General features: G+C 36.2%; 1 protein-coding gene across 1 annotated transcript; it reads right to left on the reverse strand.

Moving 5' to 3' along the window:
* Positions 1-11,014: 11,014 nt before the first annotated feature.
* Positions 11,015-14,112, reverse strand: LOC127101299 (iron-sulfur assembly protein IscA, chloroplastic). The gene is made up of 3 exons (XM_051038671.1): positions 13,784-14,112; positions 12,870-13,088; positions 11,015-11,429 (listed from the first exon to the last, which is right to left on the reverse strand). Exons 1-3 carry the CDS (start codon positions 13,950-13,952, stop codon positions 11,287-11,289), a joined length of 531 nt encoding a protein of 176 aa, XP_050894628.1. The 5' UTR covers positions 13,953-14,112; the 3' UTR covers positions 11,015-11,286.
* Positions 14,113-20,471: the final 6,359 nt, after the last annotated feature.

Raw genomic sequence — 20,471 nt, forward strand, 5'->3', positions numbered from 1 at the left:
CTATTATCGCTTCATTTTCTTAATTGGCATGTGATACCGCTTTATGTTCTTAACTTGCATGTGATATTATACTTGAATTCATAAACATATTTGAGGTTTTGCATGTGAGTTTAAGTATGCCAGCCTATCCTGAATGTTTGACCATATTATTTCTGTAATTGAATACCATAAGACTTGCCGCATGCTGAGATTACACTGGTCTGAAATTCAAAACCCGCAGCCGCTCGCTAGCACATCGCTAAGCGAGCCTGTAGCGAATATTCGCTAGGCCTTCGCTAGGCGAGGCAGAGGCGAATGGGACAGTAGCTTATATTTCGTTTGTTCTGTGCTATGCTTCTCTGATCTGTTCCCTTATCATCATACATTATTTTGCATGACATTTTTGCTGTTGTATTTCTTTTGCGGTGTAATCCTCGATTGCACCCTGATTTGGTATGCTAACCCGTTTGCTGAATTTTGCAAAGGTTCATAGGACCCAGAAAAAGATCACCGTTTAGGCCTTCCACTTTATTTGTGGGATACCCTTATGAAGATCCACCCTAAATTGCTTAATTAATTTTAACGTATTAATTTTAATGTATTAATTTTAATGTATTAATTTTAATGTATTGACTGTAATGTGGAAGCTCATCCTAATTACCTAATTAACTTTAAAATATGGCCTTTAAATATGTGATCTTGGACCTCTCTTTTGCCTTCTGATATTACGGTATTACGGTCATGTCCCGCGAATGTAGGGATACACTTAGCAATGACCCTTCGGTTAAATCGTCATAAATCATCATAGTCCCTCGGATGTTGCCTTCGAAAATACGATTTTGTCCCTCGATGACCCTTCGGTGTAGCCTACGGTTAAATGATGATCGTCCCTTCGAATGCTAAGGTATCCTTACAACTGTTGCCTTCAATGACCTATCGATGACCCTACGATGACCCTTAAACATCCAAAGGATAAAATTACTTACTTCTCAATAGTAAGGACAGTTTTACCCTCATAAGGATAGGAAACGTTCATAACGACCTTAGGAAGGTATAACTCTCAATTGCTGGATCATAACCTAAAACATTTTCCACCCCTCACACTTTGCAAATCCTAGAAAATCACCACTTGGTATATATTCATACTAGAATCATTACCAAGTTATATTTTTCTAAACTGTTTTTCAAAATCAAACGAGATAAATGCTTTGTATACATTCATACGAGAATCATTACAAAGTTAAACTCTCTTTTTCGAAACATTTTTTAAACAATTCACGAACACTTTTCAGACAAAAATATAAGTGATCCAGCAATTAAGAGCCCATGGATAACCATGGATACAAAGGGTGCTAACACCTTCCCTTTGTATAATGTACCTCCCGAACCCAAAATCTATTGAGGTCTTTCCTGTTCTTTTCCACCTTTCCTTATTGGATAAAAGAAAAGTCGGTGACGACTCTTGCTATCCGCGACATTGCGATAAAAAGCAAAACACCCCAAGTCAGTTCACCGTATGACAAGGTGGTATAATAATTAATTATATTAATTAATTTGGTGTGTTAATTGAATATTTAGTTGATATGAGATATCATTGGATAATTCAATTAATTAACTTGGTGTGCATGTTAAGTTGGTTTAATTTATTTGAATTAAATTAGAGATATTTAAATATTAGGTCTTATTGGGCCTATTAATTAGATTAGAAGTATCACTCTTTAAGCCCAAATAGAATACTAGTATATAAGAGGTGAGGAGAGTGAGAATTAGGATTCATTTGATCATTTGACAACAATATAAAAAAAGAAGAGGAAAAGCAAGGAGAAGAGGGGAAGAACAAGAAAGAAGCTAGGGTTTCTAGAAAATTGAAGAGGTAAGGGGGGAATCCTTATTATTATGGGTTAGTATGATTGGGTCAATGGGTAGATGTATGTTTAGGTTAAAATCCCTAATTTTGTATGGTTGTTTGGAATCGTTAGGTTTGATGAGTATTCTTGATTTGTAGTGATTGATTGTGTTAAAGCTGTAAATTAACCTTATATAATTAGAGTATTGTATGAGTTATAATTTTCTGAATGGTTGGCTTTTTACGGAATCGAAATCGGAGGTCCGGAAGTCCTCCAACGATGAAAACCGCAGAAAATTTTGCATTATGTCCGTCGCAATCGAGAGCCTTTTTTTATGTTTTTCGGTCGGAATCGTTTTGGTCATAACTTTTGATCCGTAAGTCCAAATCGAGTGTCGTTTGAAGCGTTGGACATCTGAAACAGAAGGCTATAACTTTGTTTAAGGAATAAAATAATTTTGGAGATTATTTCATGGACGCTTTTGGGATTGAAGAAGATGAAAATTATGTTGGAAAATTTAGAAAATAACAACTTTTTAGTAACGCCTTCGTGCACGGTTTTATTCATAACTTTCAACTCGTGAATCATTTTGGGTTGGGGTTTAAAGCATTAGAAAGGTGACTCTAATAGATATTATGTGAATGGTGTATTTATTATGAATGTTAAGATGGTAAAGATGATCTTAATTGCATATTATATGAATGGTGTATTTGTTATGAATGTTAAGATGGTAGAGATGATCTTAATTGCATATTATGTGAATGGTGTATTTGTTATGAATGTGTATATCTACCATTGGTGGATAATTTATAGAGTTGAATTATGGTGATATGTGGAATGTTAAGATGGTAGAGATGATCTTAATTGCATATGTTGTTGGTATTTGTACATTCATTCATGGCATGGTCGGCTTCATGGTGGAAGCGGTGAAACTATGGGTTCACATGGTAGCACACGTTGATCCTAAATTGGAAATAGGCGTGGTAGATGTAGCACACGTTGATCCTTAATTAGAAATAGGCATGGTAGATGTAGCACACGTTGATCCTTAATTGGAAATAGGCGTGGTAGATGTAGCACACGTTGATCCTTAATTGGAAATAGGCGTGGTAGACGTTGATCCTTGAATGGAAATAGACGTAGCATACATTGATCCTTAATTGGAAATAGGCGTAGTAGATGTAGCACACGTTGACCCTTAATTGGAAATAGGTGTTGTAGACGTTGATCCTTGAATGGAAATAGACGTAGCATACGTTGATCCTTAATTGGAAATAGGCGTAGTAGATGTAGCATACGTTGATCCTTAATTGGAAATAGGCGTAGTAGTGGCTTTGATCTTGTCCGGATCGGAAGCGTGGCTTGGATTCTAGATATTGAATCGGAAAGCGATGAAACGTTGGGTTCACATTGAGGTACCGCATGCATAGAGTCACATGTCTTGCATTGAGTCACGTTAGAGTCATGTGATAATTGAGTGTATACATTGTTGTAATTGTGATGTGTGTATGAGATATGGTAATTGAATTTGGTGATGTTTGAGTACATAACTTGATGTGATTGTGATATGGTAATTGAATTTGGTGATGTTTGGATACATAACTTGGAAAAATATGTGATTATGTGATAATTGTAGTTATGTGTATATTTGAGAATATAATATTGGATTTGAATATCGTACTCCCTGAGCTTTGATGGATGTTTGAAACATGTGAAATAAATGTTGATTAATATTATTTACATGGTTATACGAAGTGTGATGAATTCCTTTAATTGTTGATTTAATCATTGTGCCTTATCATACTTCTTCATAATGATTGGAATTCTCACCCTTTCTGTTTGAATGTTACCTTTACATGGGTATCATGCAGATACTCCAGAGTAGTATTGCTGAAGTAAGTAGATGGTAGCTCACTCGAGATTAACCGGAGAGTTTCCGTATTTTAGTTTGAAGACTAGGTAATGAGTCAATGCTCTGGTCATGTAACACGGGGTAGATTGGCAGTATTGAACTCATATCTTATTTGGATATGTATTATGTTATTACTTGTGAACATGCTTATTTGCAATTGCTGTTTGAGAGGCCATAGTGCCGAATAATCTGGTTATGGTTTTATTTTCTTGAGGAGATTATTGAGAGATGATCATGGTATGGGACATGGATCATTTTATAAAATGCATGAGTATTCATTATTTTCCGCTGCGAACGCATATTCTTGAATATTCATGAGAAGTGAAATGTGTTATTTTAAATGACCAGGTGTATAGTATATTGATGAGGAATGATGTTTGGTTTTTGAAAGCTTTTGGTTTTTTGAAAACGTCGATGTGACGCCCTTTTGTTTATATGCGTGCTTATTTACTCTGATTATATGTTAAGTATTTTGGGGTAGAAAAAGGGGTGTTACAACTTCTACATAAGTCCAATTACGATTGTTTAACATAGCGCTAAATTTTTGACACCAAAGGCATAAGCATTCTAGTTAGTGAGATTGTAAGTCTCCCCTCTTTCATGGTATTGTGTGGAAACTTGGTCTTCTTTCCTTCCTTTGGAAGATGTTTTGGTTTAAGGATCCATGCTTGTGATAAGTGGGTTGAGTGTTCTCCAAAGAATGTCTTGAAAAGCAAAGTAAAACAAAACTAACCTCTAACTTACTAACTATTGACTTTTAATTCCAAGTTTTTATCTTAATGCAATTTACTTTTAGCACTTTATTTCATTTTCCATTTGTACATATCATTCTAATTGTTTATGTTAATGCAATTTTCACTTTGTCCATTTGGACCATATTGTGTGATATATTTCTGTTTGTGTATACTTTGTTTGTTTGTGTGGTCTTTGACCATTAATGTACATAATAATAACAAAAAACCCTAAAAAACTTTTGTGTGGATTGTTGGCTTGATTTTGGACAAATGGACTTAGAATCTAGGCAACCTCCCTAAGCTAAAGGACTTGGCCAATGCCAATTTATGAAGAACCAAGTGCTTGTAATTTGAACTTCATCTGATACATCATTCAAGATCTCTCTAAGTTCATCTGCAACATGATCATTGTGAAGCTGTTATTTTGAACCTGTGACTTGTGGAATTCATCTGTTACATGGGCTATTTCTGAAGAAGATCATGGAATGTATAAGCTTGGATGAGGCCATCTTTATTTGATGCCTTTGCTCTTCCAGATAATATAATTGTGCATTTGTGTGTTGCTTGATTCTAAAAGTCTAAGGGAACTCTGGGTTTCTATTGGCATTTTTGTCTATTGGATTGCTACCCATTTGGTCAAATCTTTTCAACTCTAAACTTTTAAATTTTGTGCATAGGATAGTCTCTTCATCTTCTCCCTGTTTCTTTAATTTCCAAAATCTCTCCCTCCATTTTTAAAATCTTCTTTGTGTGAACTATTTTTGTTCTAAACTTTGACCACTTTTGCAAAAAGATAGAAACTTTGGGCTTATGCCATTGCATTTTCAAACTTATCTTCTTAAATCAAACTTGTGAATAAACTTAACTATACTTTACTTAAACTTTCAAAAAGCCAAAAAGAACTAACCCATTCAAACCATTTTAGGCCTTTGTGCCTTTCAAACTTAAATTTTGTTAAAATCAATGCATCCATTTTGAAATTTGTATCACAAACTACGAGGTTTTGATCCCTCATTTTTATGTTGGTACGTAGGCACAAAACCGAAGGTCTTGTCAAACACAAAAATATAATTAATGAATTCTTTTCTCATCCCCTCATTTTATTTGTTTGTAAACATCACTTTGTACAAAATACATATGCACACAAAAAGGGCTCCCTAGGAGTACCTAGGACACTTTGGGTGCTAACACCTTCCCTCTGTGTAACCAACCCCCTTACCTGTGATCTCTGATTTTTATTAGTTTTTATTTGAAAACTTCTTACTATTTGGGTTTTGTTTGTACTTTTCCCTTTTCCCTTGGAAACAATAAAAGCGCGGTGGCGACTCTTATTAATTGATCTTTAGCTTGTCAATAGCTTGATGATCATGAATTTCCCGTTACACCCACCTTCACTGATGGGTCTTTATTAACAAGCGGAAAAATGTATTGACATATCAATGAAACACTTAATTTACGATGATCTTGTTCAACGTTAGTTGCAATGCAACTGTGAGGTGGGTCTATTGAAGCTATCTCCCAAGAGTCGCTTTTCTTTATTTTAAGACGCAGCCAACCGAAACTTATAAAGGATGTTACGACATTCGATGACATACCTTCTCGAATTAGTGCATTTCACTGTGAAATCAGCAGAGTTGTTCATGTGGAATTTTTTTATAGCTCGCACACATTCTTCTTTAGTGCGGGACATATCTCCCACCTTTAACTCGCCTTCTGATCGTGGATACGGGTTATAAAAAACACAGTTGGATGTTTCATCATCATGCAGATCCATGTTTGTCATATGTTAAGACGGATTGTAGACATGACTAGGAGGTAATGGCGTTGGTTGATCATCATCTTCAATGTCGTTGTTCAACATATGATCGACCTGTATCTCGATCTCTTCTTCTGCATCAACGACGTTGACTTCTGCTTCTGGGTCGACGTCATCTGAGTATTGTGAATCAAACTCATCAGATTCATCCTGACTAGTTATTTGAGATTGCTGAGATGGTATACTTGGTTGAAGAGTAATATACAACTCGATACAATTGTAGTCAGAATGTTTGTGACTAACAAACATGTATTCAACATCTTCATCATCCCGTACCTTTAGCGAGAAAAACTTGCATTGACTGTTCTAAAAAAATTGGATTTTGATACGTGATCTTTGACACAATACCAGATCCTATGCAGGATTGAATTCATTTTTTCAAATGCAAGAAATTTGCATTTCTCTTGATCGTAAGTCAAATGGTATCGGTGTTTCGAAAACAAAACCCGTATAACTCAGACTCGTATGTCTCACCCTTGTTGTGAACATTGACACTATATTTTGGTGAAGATGATATTGTAATATTTTTGGTGCAAATGAAAATTAATTTCTTGCTGCAGATGAATGTATGTTGATTGTTGGATGTTGATAGTAAGACACTTAAATAGGTAAGTGTTTTGTCTAACATGCAAGCAAGTCTGAAGTGATGTGTCTAACACACAAGTTAGTCAGAAGTGATGTGTCAAACATGCAAGCTAGATGGAAGTGATGTGTCCAGCATGCAAGAGAGAGGAAAGCCACGTGTCACACATGCAAGCCCTAGCTCCAAATGAATTGGCGCCTCCTTACAATCCTTGCACATGGGCGCCATTCCATTTGGCGACACCATGTCTTGCATCCACGTATACCTCGTAACCAATCATGCATAGTTAGATATGTCATGCATGTGCCTATGGAGGCACCAATTTGAATGGCGACACCATGTAGAAAATGCACATGGGCGTCAATTCATTTGGCTACCACATGCAATCATATTTTTCCAAGCTTCCACACTTTTGCCTATAAATAAGAAGGTGACTCTAACATTTCTTCCACACCATAACTCACTACTTCCTCTACAACATCAAATCTTTCATCTGCAACAATTCTGCACCAACCTCTTTCATCTCCGACAAGATGTCTATCCTCACAATGGGCGAATCGAACAGAGGAACAGTTGCAAACACAACAACTTATGTAAGTGTTTAATTATTTTGTTATTTGTCTAGAGTACCTTTTAAGAACATATCAACTTAGTAAAGTATTTTGTTGTTTCTTTTATAGGATGTTTCAAGGTTCTGTACTCGGGTCCACGAATATGTCCACATGGACCCGATGATTCAACCGTATGTCGAACTCGCCGGTTTTGGATATATAAGCAAAATTATGTCTTGGTCGGTGGATAATAAATTCCTTCTTGCGTTATGTGAAAGATGGTGTCCCGAGACACACACATTCTGGTTTCCAACCGGTGAGTGTACCGTGACGTTAGAAGTTGTCTACATGCTATTGGGACTGCCTATTGAAGGTAAAGTTGTAAATGGTAAAACCAACTATGCGAATTCAGTTTCCATGGACCTATTGGATACTGATTTGTTAGATGATAACTCAAGAGGTCAAGGTATACTCCTTTCACGCCTTAAGTCATACTATAACAGTTTACATTTAGATGAACATTCTACCGAAGAGGCTCGAATAATAAAAACCAGGTGTTACATTATGCTTTTAATTGGTTCTTTTTTATTTCCCGAAGATAGTGGTTATAGTATGCATGTTATGTATTTACCTTTACTAAGACATGTAAATATAATAGGAAGTTACAGTTGGGGATCCGCTTGTCTGACCTATCTTTATAGCTCTTTGTGTAAAAATTCACACAAAGACACATCTACCTTTTCTGAATGTGCTGTTTTGCTCCAAGCATGGGGTTGGTCAAGACTACCGTCCCTAGCGCCCGTCAACAACAACCCTTTCACATTCCCGTATGCACAAAAGTAAGTTGTTTTAAAATGCTATATATTTACTTACTTTAACGATTATTATCTCTAACTAATACTTTTACCTTTATGGTGCAAATGGTCGGCACATGGTATGAGTTATAACAAATGTCCTAGACAATGTATTACTCAGTATCGCAATCTTTTGGATCACCTTCGACCGACATATGTATGGATAATAACCTAATTATTTCGTAATAATTTGTTAATTTCTTCTACCAAGTTTATAATCTAACTTACGCTCATATTTCAGTTCATTTGGCGTCCATACCTAAATTTGGATCATGACCATGAAATCAACGAAGAAGACGCAGCCGTATGGACTGCATGCACATCGATCATAAGATTCATAACTGTGGAGATGCACAATAGTGATCGTGTGAAATTGCAGTTCGGTATACTTCAACACATCCTGGATCCCCCAACAAACCTAGGAGAATGACATTTGTGCAAAGTTAACGACCAATGGAACTTCAATCCATGGAAAAGCTTCGCTAGATCTGAGTGTCGCAAATGGAAGCACCGTCGTGACCATGTCTTAATTGACGTAGTGATGCCAAATGAAGAAAAACCAAGTCGTACTTATATGGCTTGGTACAAATCAGTTGGTTTTGAGTTCATCGCCGAGGATATGTACCTATACGACCCACGCCAACAAACTTACACACCAGACGCCTCAACATCTAACCCCCAACAACATTGTCAAACCGACTACACACAATCCACTATTCGTCAAATTTCCCGCTCCACAAACACAAAAACATACAACCCTAACATGCCATACACCCAACCACAATACCAAGAGCATACCTCGTACCACCACCAACAAATAGATCATCAACTAGAGATCCAACATCGCTTCGCATCCAACACATCACCCTATCAAAGCCGCCTTAGCCAGAACACTCAATGATCATTTAACACCAACTGTCTCTCCTCCTACCATAGCCAAGAAGCTCAAACCTCACAAAACTGAAACCTTCAACAACCTTATCTCTACCAAACACCACAACAATTTTTCCAACCTTTCCTCGACGCATCATTCACACCAATGTCTCTCTTCAACCGTCCCGGTCACCCACCAACAAGTCAAACACAACCCAACTACTCTAGCATGGGTCATGAACTCAACTATGGCGATACACCTTCGATACATACTCAAGACTACGTTGATTTGTCTTAATATCTCAATAAGCCATCTCCTACAGTTGGTAGTGATGTACCTGGATCTTCAGATGGTCAAACACTAGTGGTGAATCATCAACGTGGGTTAGGGCCACGGGTTCGGGTAGCTAGGGGATGTGGGATCGAAGGTCGGTTAGGTGATCCCGGTCATTAACATTAGTCTTTTGTGTGTAAACGGGAATTTATATTAATATGAATTGGTCCTATTTCGAAATTATGTATCACGTAAATTGTTTTTGAATTTTTTTTACAAAATACACTAAGGTGTCAATCCAATTGGCGCCTCCCCTTAACCCATACACATGGGCGTCAATTGAATTGGTTGCACCATGTGCCCTAGCCAATCCAATTGACGTCTCCTCTCTAATTTTAAGAGGAGACGCCAGTTGGTTTGACATCTACTCCTAATAATAGGGTAGTTTGGGAATTTTTTTGAAATCAGAATTATTTTACGATATTTTTTTAAAAACTGGATTATTTTAGTAAAAAATTTGTAATACAACTAATGTGGACTTGCATGACCGTTGGTGAAACTTCCTAAAAAAAAAGATTAAAGGTAATGCACTATTAGTGTAAACTTTTTTTACACCATCATCCAATAGAATTATAACATTCTGCCATGTCATACCAGTATTTTAAAATTAAACTTGTGATTTGGCGGGATACACGTCAGTGCTTAGTCTTTTTTCTCAAAAGAAAATAGGGAAAACAATATTTTTTTAAACAAAAAATACTACATTTATTTTTATTTTCAAGTAAAAAGTATTACAAAGAAATTTCTATGAAAAAAATAATTTAAAATTTGAAATAAACAAAATTTTGATAGCAATCCACCATAATTATATTTTTGAGCTCTTAATATTCGATAAAACTTTCCTGTAGATTTATAAACGTTCTCACAAATTTATCTTTTTTGAATAAATTTTGCATTTTAATTAATTAACTAATTTAAATATTAAATTTTAAAAATATGAAAAGATAGAAACTTATTGGCCGGTGACAATTAAAAAGACTTTAAAAATATTTTTTTACAGAACTTCAAAAATGATCGAAGATAAGTTATAAATATATAAATAAAAAGTAATTATTCCTCCTTTTTTTAGGCCAGATCTAACCCCCAAATGTACATACATATATTTTTTATTTCTATAATAGCATATATTTCATTAAAAAAAAAAGTAATTATCACTCTCAATTTTCTTAGAATAGAACTTCAAATTGTTTGATCAATCATAATGTTCATATTTCCCTTTTGATCTAATAAATGCAACAAAAAAAAACTTTACAAACACTTTTTAATTCTCTAAGTGTTTAAGAATACAAAAAAAGAAAAGAAAAAACTCTGAAGTGCAGACAATCAGAAATTCAATGTCCAAAAGCCCCAATGATGCAATAAAATGTCTTACCTTTAGCATTCTCGCTTCAAATGAGATAAACGACTTGTTTAGAAATATTAATACTTAAACTCTCTCAAATTTCAGTAGGTACTTTTGCGTTTTGATTTTTCAATGCAACACTAATATCATAATAGAAGCATCAACAGAGAACAGAGATTCGAGATTCAGTAGTTAGTAATTCTTCTGATCCAGTATTCATATTATAACACAGATTTCGGATAGCAAATACAACAGATCCTATGAGTGTTTATACAGACCTTAACAATAAACTGATGCAGCAAAGCAAACATAAACAGAAATAGGAATAACAGACAAATTCAATAGTTTTTTCCGAGAATTCCTATAATGTACTAATTGTTAGTATACAATCCTATAAATATTCCAAAGTATTGCTTGAAACAATCACTGTAATATTGTTACTAATGTCTATGAACATGACTTTACATTTCTGCATTAAAGGATTTACCACATCCACAGGTCTGTGTCGCATTAGGATTCTTGAAATTGAAGCCTCCCCCAATCAGAGCATCACTATAGTCTAATTGCATCCCAAATACGAAAAGTAGGCTCTTAGGATCACAAACTGCAAAATCAAATGGAGAAAAGTCAAATATGTGATGCATTGACCTAAAATGTTTATGCGTTGACAAGAATTGAAACATGGAGTGCTGCAGCTGGCACATTAATAATATAAACATACAAAGAGAGAAAGTTTCCTCTATCAGTCATTATGTATATGCATCAGTCTTATTTTCGCACAATGTGTGATACAAATTTACAATGCTGTTCCTTCACTCTCTACATACCCAAATCACCCAAGTTTATTTTCCACCATCTTTTCTATTATATGTACTACTCCAACACTCTCTAATATTGTTACTTCTAATCTTATCATGTCTAGTCTTACCACACATTCATTGCAACATTTTCATCTCCAGAACACTTATTTTATTCCCGTGTTGACTCTTTATCGTACAATATCACAATCAGCTTGAATGGTACATTTGTGTCGCATAAGATCCCTGAAACCCTCTTCATTTCAGTCACCCAACTTGAATTCGATGGTTTTCATCCCCTACTATTTCTCCATTATTTTGTATTAATCACCCAACTTGATTGGCTTGGTTTTCATCCCCTACTATTTCTCCATTATTTTGTATTAATTAAGAACCCAAGATATTTAAACTGCGTGACTTGTGGGATGATATGGTCTCCAACTTTCACCTCTACGTTAGAAATAATTCTCTTTTTGTTGAACTTACATTCCATATACTCCGTCTTACTTCTAGTTAGGTGAAAGCCATGTTTTTCTAAAATAATACTATGACATATATCTTGCATTTCTTTAAAATAATACTATGACAGATTACACTTAGTTGATACATAGATCTATCTCTCGAAAAGAGTAGTTAATTCCTATTAGAGAAAATGTTTAACTCTATGAGCCTGTTTCAATTATTGCTTATTTGTGCTTACTGACATAAATTTTGCGAGACTATTTTGGAGAACTTATATCATTGCTCACCGGTTGTTTTCGGCTTATTTTCATAAATTCTCAAAGATAACTAATGAAAATAGAAATTCTTTAACTTTAATTTTATCTTTTGCTATAAAAATAGCTTATAGGGTGCTTATCATGATAAGCGTTTGTGCTATAAGCTGCAAAGAAGTTGTTAATCCAAACAAGGCCTGAATATTACCATTGAAGTACTAGTTTGATAAAGTTGTACTTTTGTTGAATCCTTCCCTCTCGTCAAGAAAAGAACGAGGAATTTGGTGTACAAAGTTATATTAATGCATACTAAAAGCCTTAAACCAGATATATATAAGTATATACCCACATTGAAACAAAACCCCCACTGCATAAAACCATAATTAGGATTTTCATCAATACTAGAACCCGTATTGCATTTGAAGCCGAAGATATTGGATGTAGCTAAAGCATGAGAAATAAAAGAGAGAGAAAAAGCCCTATGAATTAAAATGGTTACTAATGAGTAAGAAATAGAATAAGAAGTCATACCAATTACAAAACCTTTGTATTCAATGATGGAGTCATCTGGCCTTGTATTAGCCCTGTCCTCAAAATCCATTGCATATGACATACCAGAGCACCCACCCTGTTTGACGCCTATTCTTAAACACAAATCTTGATTTCGTTCCGACCTCATCTTATTCAAGTGATTTAGTGCATTATCTGAAAGCGAAATTGCAGGTGCCACGGCCTCAGATGCAGGAGCAGCTGAAACATGGAAATTAAAGCAAAGATCGAATTAGTACATTGTGAAGGCAGGGGAAAACATCACAGTATGTGCACACTAGTATATAACAAAAACCAGAGTCTTATTTTACACTCTGATTATTTTTTGTTTTTGAATATCCAAAAGTGACGGGGAATTCCAGCTAAGTGTCGAGCCGAATGAGCCCATACAAGTAGGCAAAACTCTCCTAGCATCTACATTTCTCATTTGCATGACTCGAATGTGAAGGTGAAACCTTACTAAAGGGAAACCAAGTAACACATCATCGGTAACAACAAGCTTATTATATTAAGCATTGATTTTGAGTAAATTGATTCTAAAAAAATTGATTATGAAGCTAAAGTAATTTATATTTGAATAAATTTATTCAAAAATGAGTTGAACAGTAAATTTCAATTTAAAAATCACGGTTTAGACTCGAAAGCTACAAATCCTAGCTTAAGCATAATCAATACACCTCGAGAACAAGGAAACATGTCAAAGTCAATTCTATACATCCAGAATCAATTACGGGTGCCTCAAAATGATAAGAAATCACCCATGTAGCACCTAATTAGAGATTATTGTAAAATCCAAATCAAGTAAATAATCAGATTCTAATTACATGGAAAACCTAATAATTATGATGTTGATTACGCAGATAATTAACAGAGGCGGAAGGGGGAAAAAGGCGTACCGGTGGCAGGAACGGAAACTGATCGGATTGAGAGAGGTTTGGGACTGTGACGGCGATTGAGAACTGGTGTTGAAAATCGGAAAGAGAGAGAGGTGCGAGGTTGAGGAACAGAGATGGGAACGCGAACAAATTGAGGAGAGTAGTGCGTAGTGATTATAGAGAAAGCCATTTTTGTGTAGAGAAGAGAAAGAGAACGACCCCAAACACCGATTAGCTACGTCTTCTATGTGTTTTATTTTGTCTCAATTTGATTCATGATATATTTTGATGCAATTATTAGGGGCCCTTGGTTTCTTCGGCACAAAACCAAAATAGGTGTAAAAGGTTTTTGTTGACAAAATCTAGATAAATATGTTTTATTTTTATTTTTATAAAACAAATGCTCAGGTAAGTTGTTTTAATAGAAAGGAAAAATTATTTACAAGCTCTTTATAATATATTTAAATTTAGTCACACATTTATTTATTTATAATATATTAAAATTAAACATTCTAGAAAAGACATCTACTCTCTTTGCTAGGTTGCTGTCAAAACATTAAAATTCAGACAAATGTTGTTGAAGTTTTTTTTTTAATATCCAAGTTTTAAAAAAAAAATCCAAAAATATCCTATATTTGAAAAAAAATATATTTTTGGCCATTTTTAGCCCTAATTTGGCCTTAGGCGCCACCCTAGTTGGCGTCTACCCTTAAATTTAGGACAAGTCGCCACTACGGGTGGCGCCTACCCTTGTTTTATTTTTTTTAATTTTTAATTTTTTTAATTTTTTTAATTTTATTTTTTAAATCTTTTTTAAATTATTTTAAATGTATTAATTTATATTTATTATAAATTATATTAATACATATATATAAATAATGTTATTTACAAGATATATATATATCTATATATATATATATATATATATAAATTTATATATATATATATATATATATATATATATATATTAATTTAATTTATAAGTAATTAATATTATTTATAAATTTTTAGAAAAAAAAGTTAATTTATATACATATAAATAAATATTTATATACATGTAAATTAATATATATATATATATATATATATATATAAAGATATGATACACAATATCTTTAGAGATAAAGATATAAAGATAATAAACACAATATATTTTTATTAAGATAATACACAAGACAAATATTATAAAGATATGATTAAAATGCATTATTAATTTGGGATTTATCACATATTTTGCGGTCCCTGGTACGATCCGCACGGGGGAGGTCTGACTACTCGCCTAGACGGCTCACGTGGTGGTGGTGCTTCCCTATTACCACCCCTAGTCCTAACGCGTCCCCTTGTCGTTTGCCGTTGTGGTTGGGTCGAAGTCCCTTCAATGTTGTAGGAAAGGCGGGTGCCCTTTGCGCCCTCAAAACTTTGTCTCGGTGGGACAAACTGACTCCTGTTGGGTGCGCCCTCGTAATGTGGCCTTTGGTAGTTGAGGGTTGAATCGGGTTGGCTAAAGAACAATGTTTGTTGTGGTGTGTAGTAGTCTTGTTGGTAATCCTCTTGTATACCCGTGTCGGGGCTAGGTGGAGGACTGGAAGAGCTCGGGACATCGTCATGATGGAAGTGTTGGGATTGGTGGATGTGGGGGGATTGATATTGTGGTAGGTGTTGGGACTGTTGATGGTGGTGGGAATGTTGAGGTTGGTGTTGGTAATCTTCATGGTATTGGGGTTGAGTTTGTGGTATGTAGTGTTGATTTGGTTGGGGTGGACATGTGTTGTGGTGGTTGTTGTTGGTAATACGGTGGTGGTGGTTGTTGTTGGTAATAAGGTGGTGGTGGTTGTTGTTGGTAATATGGCGATGGTTGTTGTTGTTGGTAATACTGTGGTGGTTGTTGTTGTTGGGAATATTGTGGTGGTTGTTGTTGTTGAAAATATGGTTGTTGCATCCGGGGATCGTCCAAATAGAACGGGTCAGACACAATCATTTCTGGATTTGTATTTGCTCTATACCAATCCACATATTCCCTTGTCGGCTTCATTTCGTTGGGCGCCACCGGAAATTGTAGAGCATAATGGGCACGGTCTTTCCACATTTTACGGAACTCCTTTGCAAATTCCTTCCAATTTTGGGCATACCACTGGTGGCTGACTTTTTTAAGATGCCAAGGTTCCAAAGACATTGGGGGGCCTGGGATTTCTTGATGCATTCCGAATTGTAGTTTGACACGGCCACTTTGGTGCATCTCCACAGTGGTGAACCGCATTATAGCCGTTTTTGCTGTCCAAACAGCTGCATCTTCGGGGTTGGGTTGATGTTCCAATCCCAAATATGGCCTCCAAATAAACTGCAAAAAAAAAGTAAATATGTTATTTATTGAGAATGCTTGATATTAATAAATCAGTTAGAAGATGAGTGATTTAGTGGTAATACATCTTGTGCTCGGAGACGATCCAAGAGTTGACGATAAAATATTATTTTATTTTTCGGGATAAGACTGTAATCTAGTCCGGTTGTAATGAACCTAAACAAAAAAAGATAAATAATATTATTTACAAAAATTTATAGAATAAATATACAAAATGAAATAACATCATAAATTTACCTAGTTGCGTAGGGGAAAAAGTAGACGTTATGATTTTCTGGGGCTAGCCTTAGCAATCTCCACCACCCCCCATGTTTGGAGCAAAAAAGCACATCCAGAAAATGTACAGTGGTCATTTTGTGCATTTTTACACAAAGAGCTATATAGGAAAGTCAATACAGCAGAACCCCAACTATACGTGCTTATTCTATCAATGTCCTCGAGCAAACTCAAGTACATAAAATTTATGCTATTTCACGTGCCTTCGGGAAATAGCAAGTTCCCAAACAATAACATAATGTAAACCCTTGTTTTTATGATTTTTTCTTGTTCGGACGAATCCTCAGTCAAATTTATAGAGTCGTGGTAGAATTGGAGGCTCGATAGTTTAATACCCTGACCCCTTGCTTTTGCAGATCCCTCACCCTCGACCAAATCTACGCCCAACATTTGAACACATAGTTCGTTGGGCTGTTGAACATTTCCAGTCACAGGCTTACCATTTATTCGAAGACCCAAAAGCATGTACACGTCCTCTAGTGTGACGGTACATTCACCGATTTGTAGGTGAAAAGTGTGTGTCTCTGGTCTCCAACGTTCACACAAAGCAAGAATAAATTTGACATCAGTTGTGGCATTTACGACATGCATAACATGACCAAACCCCGCACACTCTATGTAAGGTACGCACCATGGGTCTGGATAAGGCATAGGGTGTGAACGTTGACGAAATTTCTTGGGATCCTTTAAAAACAAACAACATAAACAATCATTAGATTGGACTTTTAAAAAATAAATTGTAAACATACGAAAGAGGCAATGTTCAAGAAAAACTTACGAATGAGACAATGTTTTCCCTAGTGCCTCTGTGTTCTTGGCCCATGGTAAGAAGAGACATGATTGCAATGTAGAACGAAGCTTGGTGGATGAGAAGTTTCGCCGGAGTTCTCTGAATAAAAGTGTTAGTGGTTGATGAAAACTTGCAAGAATGACCTTCTATTTATACCCGTTTTCAAATAGTATGAATATGCAAAGATGTGACACGTGTAAGGCATGCGTGGGAATCTTGCAGGCTAGGTGCAGGCTAGGTGGATAGGTTGGCATGCATTGGTACAGATTAGGTTGCACTTGTCTTGTCTAGGGGAAGCCTTGGTGGAACCTGATGATACAAAGATGTGACACGTGTAAGGCATGCGTGGGAATCTTGCAGACTAGGTGCAGGCTAGGTGGATAGGTTGGCATGCATTAGTACAGATTAGGTTGCACTTGTCTTGTCTAGGGGAAGGCTTGGTGGAACCTGTAACACCCCGATAATAATAAAATAATTATTTGAATTGAGTTAATAATTTATTTATTAATTTAATTAAATAATTGGAAATTTTATTATTATTATTATTGGATTATTATTTTGGAAAATATATAAGTTGGACTTAAGGAAATATCCCATTTGGTAAGAAAAGGTTTTACGTGAAACAGAGAACGATCGTGAAAGAAGAGGAAAAGGGCAAAGAGACAGAGCGAGGGCTGAAGGTTGAAGAAGGAAGGGCTTGAGCTTAGAGATTCGCCGGATTAACTCAGGTAAGGGGGGTTTATCGTCAATTAACGGGTATTATGGGATAATATGTCATGGGTAGTGATAAGCTGTTGATTGACCCTAATTGGGAATTGTGAATACTGAAATTTTGTTGGATGAACCGTGTTAGAAGTTGAAATTTAGTCGGTAATTGAGTCTGTTGTAATTTCCCGATCGTATGGCTTTTTACGGAATCGGATTCGGAGGTCCGGAAGTCCTCCAATGGCGGAAAATGCGGAGAATTCTGCATTCTGCCTTGAGTTAGCGCAGGAACAGCTTCTGTCTTGCGTTAACCGGTTAACCCAGGGTGTTAACCGGTTAACACTGTGTTGGATTATGAATATGTGCTGTTTTGTCTGCGTTAACCGGTTAACCCAGGGTGTTAACCGGTTAACACTGTTGTAATTTCTGATATTTGGCTGTTTGTGCTGCGTTAACCGGTTAACCCAGGGCGTTAACCGGTTAACACTGTTAAATTTTGAGACAGAAGGCGTGTTGTGCTGCATTAACCGGTTAACCCAGGGCGTTAACCGGTTAACGCTGTTGCAGAGTGGAAAAATGTTAATTTTAATGTTGTGTGCCTATTTGAGGGTTGGCCTATGTTGGCCTATGATGTAACAGAGATTAATTCCCGCTGTTTTGAGCAGTATAGATATTAGTGGAGTGTGCTAATATTGTGGTTGCTGTTTGGCATGATATAATATGCTTTTGTGATAAATTGTGTTGATAATGTGGAATGGTATACATGATGTTGTGAATGTATGCATTTGTGAATAGACTATTCTATGGCTTAGAGTGTGAGCATGTGTCTATTCTTGATTATCGTTGATGTTGCATTGCTAGGTGATTAGCATGCGTATTGTGGCCTTCGGGTGGTAGCTAATTCCCATGGTGAGGAATTAGTGAGTAAATCATGTTGATTGTTGTTGTTGTTGTTTGCATGCTAGGTGATTAGCGTGCATATCATGGCCCATTTGGGGTGGTAGCTAATTCCCATGGTGAGGAATTAGTGAGTGAGTCACTATGTCTCAAATGAGTGGGACTAGTGAGCTTGGTAGCCGTGCCTGGATTTGGACGGTGAGGTTGAACTATATGTTCACAACATAGTCGGTACCGCATGCATAAGAGTCTCATTGCACAATGAATGTATGGCATATGATATGAATGGATGCATTCCAGTATCATATGTGTGTTGTGTGTTGTGTTGTTAATGTTGAATATGATTGAGATTTTTACTGTTGAATATGATGGTTGGATGGATATTGCCGTTGCTGAGTGCGTAGTTTGATTATGGTGAATTAATGTGTTATTTACTTAGCATTACATGTTGTTCTATAATGCTTATTATATTGATTGAAGAACTCACCCTTACAACTATTTTTCAGGTAACAAGCAGTGAGTTGAGTAGAAGCTAGTGCTATGGAGTCTAGTGTCGTCCTTAGTGGGTCATGCTCTGGTAGATGTAACATCGGGAGGGGATGTTTGACTATGTTTTAATTTAGTTGTTGATCAACTTTACATGTAATGTAGTACATGCTTTGAAGGTTGATGTTTTGTATCCGCTGCGTATTATGCAACTGTTTTATTTGATAAATAAATGAGCATGACAGGATGTTTTGATAAATGTGTGTGAAATGATTGTGTGACACCCTTCGGGGCATAATTACTCTGATTAACATGTTATTATTTTAATTAAATAATTTGGGGTATTTAGAAGGGTGTTACATTAGTGGTATCAGAGCATAGCCGGTCGTGTTGAGTCGTGGTTATTCTGTTCCCCCGTACGGGATAGGTGTTGTGTAACCCTATCAGTACTTATTTGTTTTAGTTGTTGGGTTTTCAGAATAGAGATGGCTGGAAGAGGTAGAGATGATGCTGCGATTGCTGAGGCTCTGGGTATGCTGGCTGGAGTACTTGGAGGGAATCCAAATGTTGTAGGAATGGGAGCTACTCGTCAACTGAGTGAGTTCCAGAAGAACAATCCTCCAATGTTCAAGGGAGCATACGATCCAGATGGTGCTCAGAAGTGGTTGAAGGAGATCGAGAGGATCTTCAGAGTAACTGAGTGTGCTGATAACCAGAAGGTCAGGTTCGGTACACATATGCTGTCAGAGGAAGCTGATGATTGGTGGGTTGCTACCCGCACTGAGTTGGAATCTGCTGGGAATACTGAGATCACTTGGGCTGTGTTCAGGGAAAGGTTCCTGAGAAAGTATTTTCCAGAAGATGTCAGAGGAAAGAAAGAGATAGAGTTTTTGGAATTGAAGCAGGGTAACAGGTCGGTTACTGAGTATGCTGCGAAGTTCACCGAGCTGTCAAAGTACTATACTCCCTATAATGAGGCTGCTGGAGAATTTTCGAAATGTGTGAAGTTTGAGAACGGGTTACGTCCTGAGATCAAACAAGCTATTGGATATCAGAGGATCAGGGTGTTTTCTGATTTGGTTGATTGTTGCAGGATTTTTGAACAGGATTCCAAAGCCAGAGCAGAGAGCTATCAGCAGAGGGTTGATAGGAAGGGTAAGAATCAGGTTGATCGTGGGAAACCGTATGCAGCTGGC

This window comes from Lathyrus oleraceus, chromosome 7, assembly GCF_024323335.1.
Source record: "Lathyrus oleraceus cultivar Zhongwan6 chromosome 7, CAAS_Psat_ZW6_1.0, whole genome shotgun sequence".
In the NCBI taxonomy this organism is placed as follows: domain Eukaryota; kingdom Viridiplantae; phylum Streptophyta; class Magnoliopsida; order Fabales; family Fabaceae; genus Lathyrus; species Lathyrus oleraceus.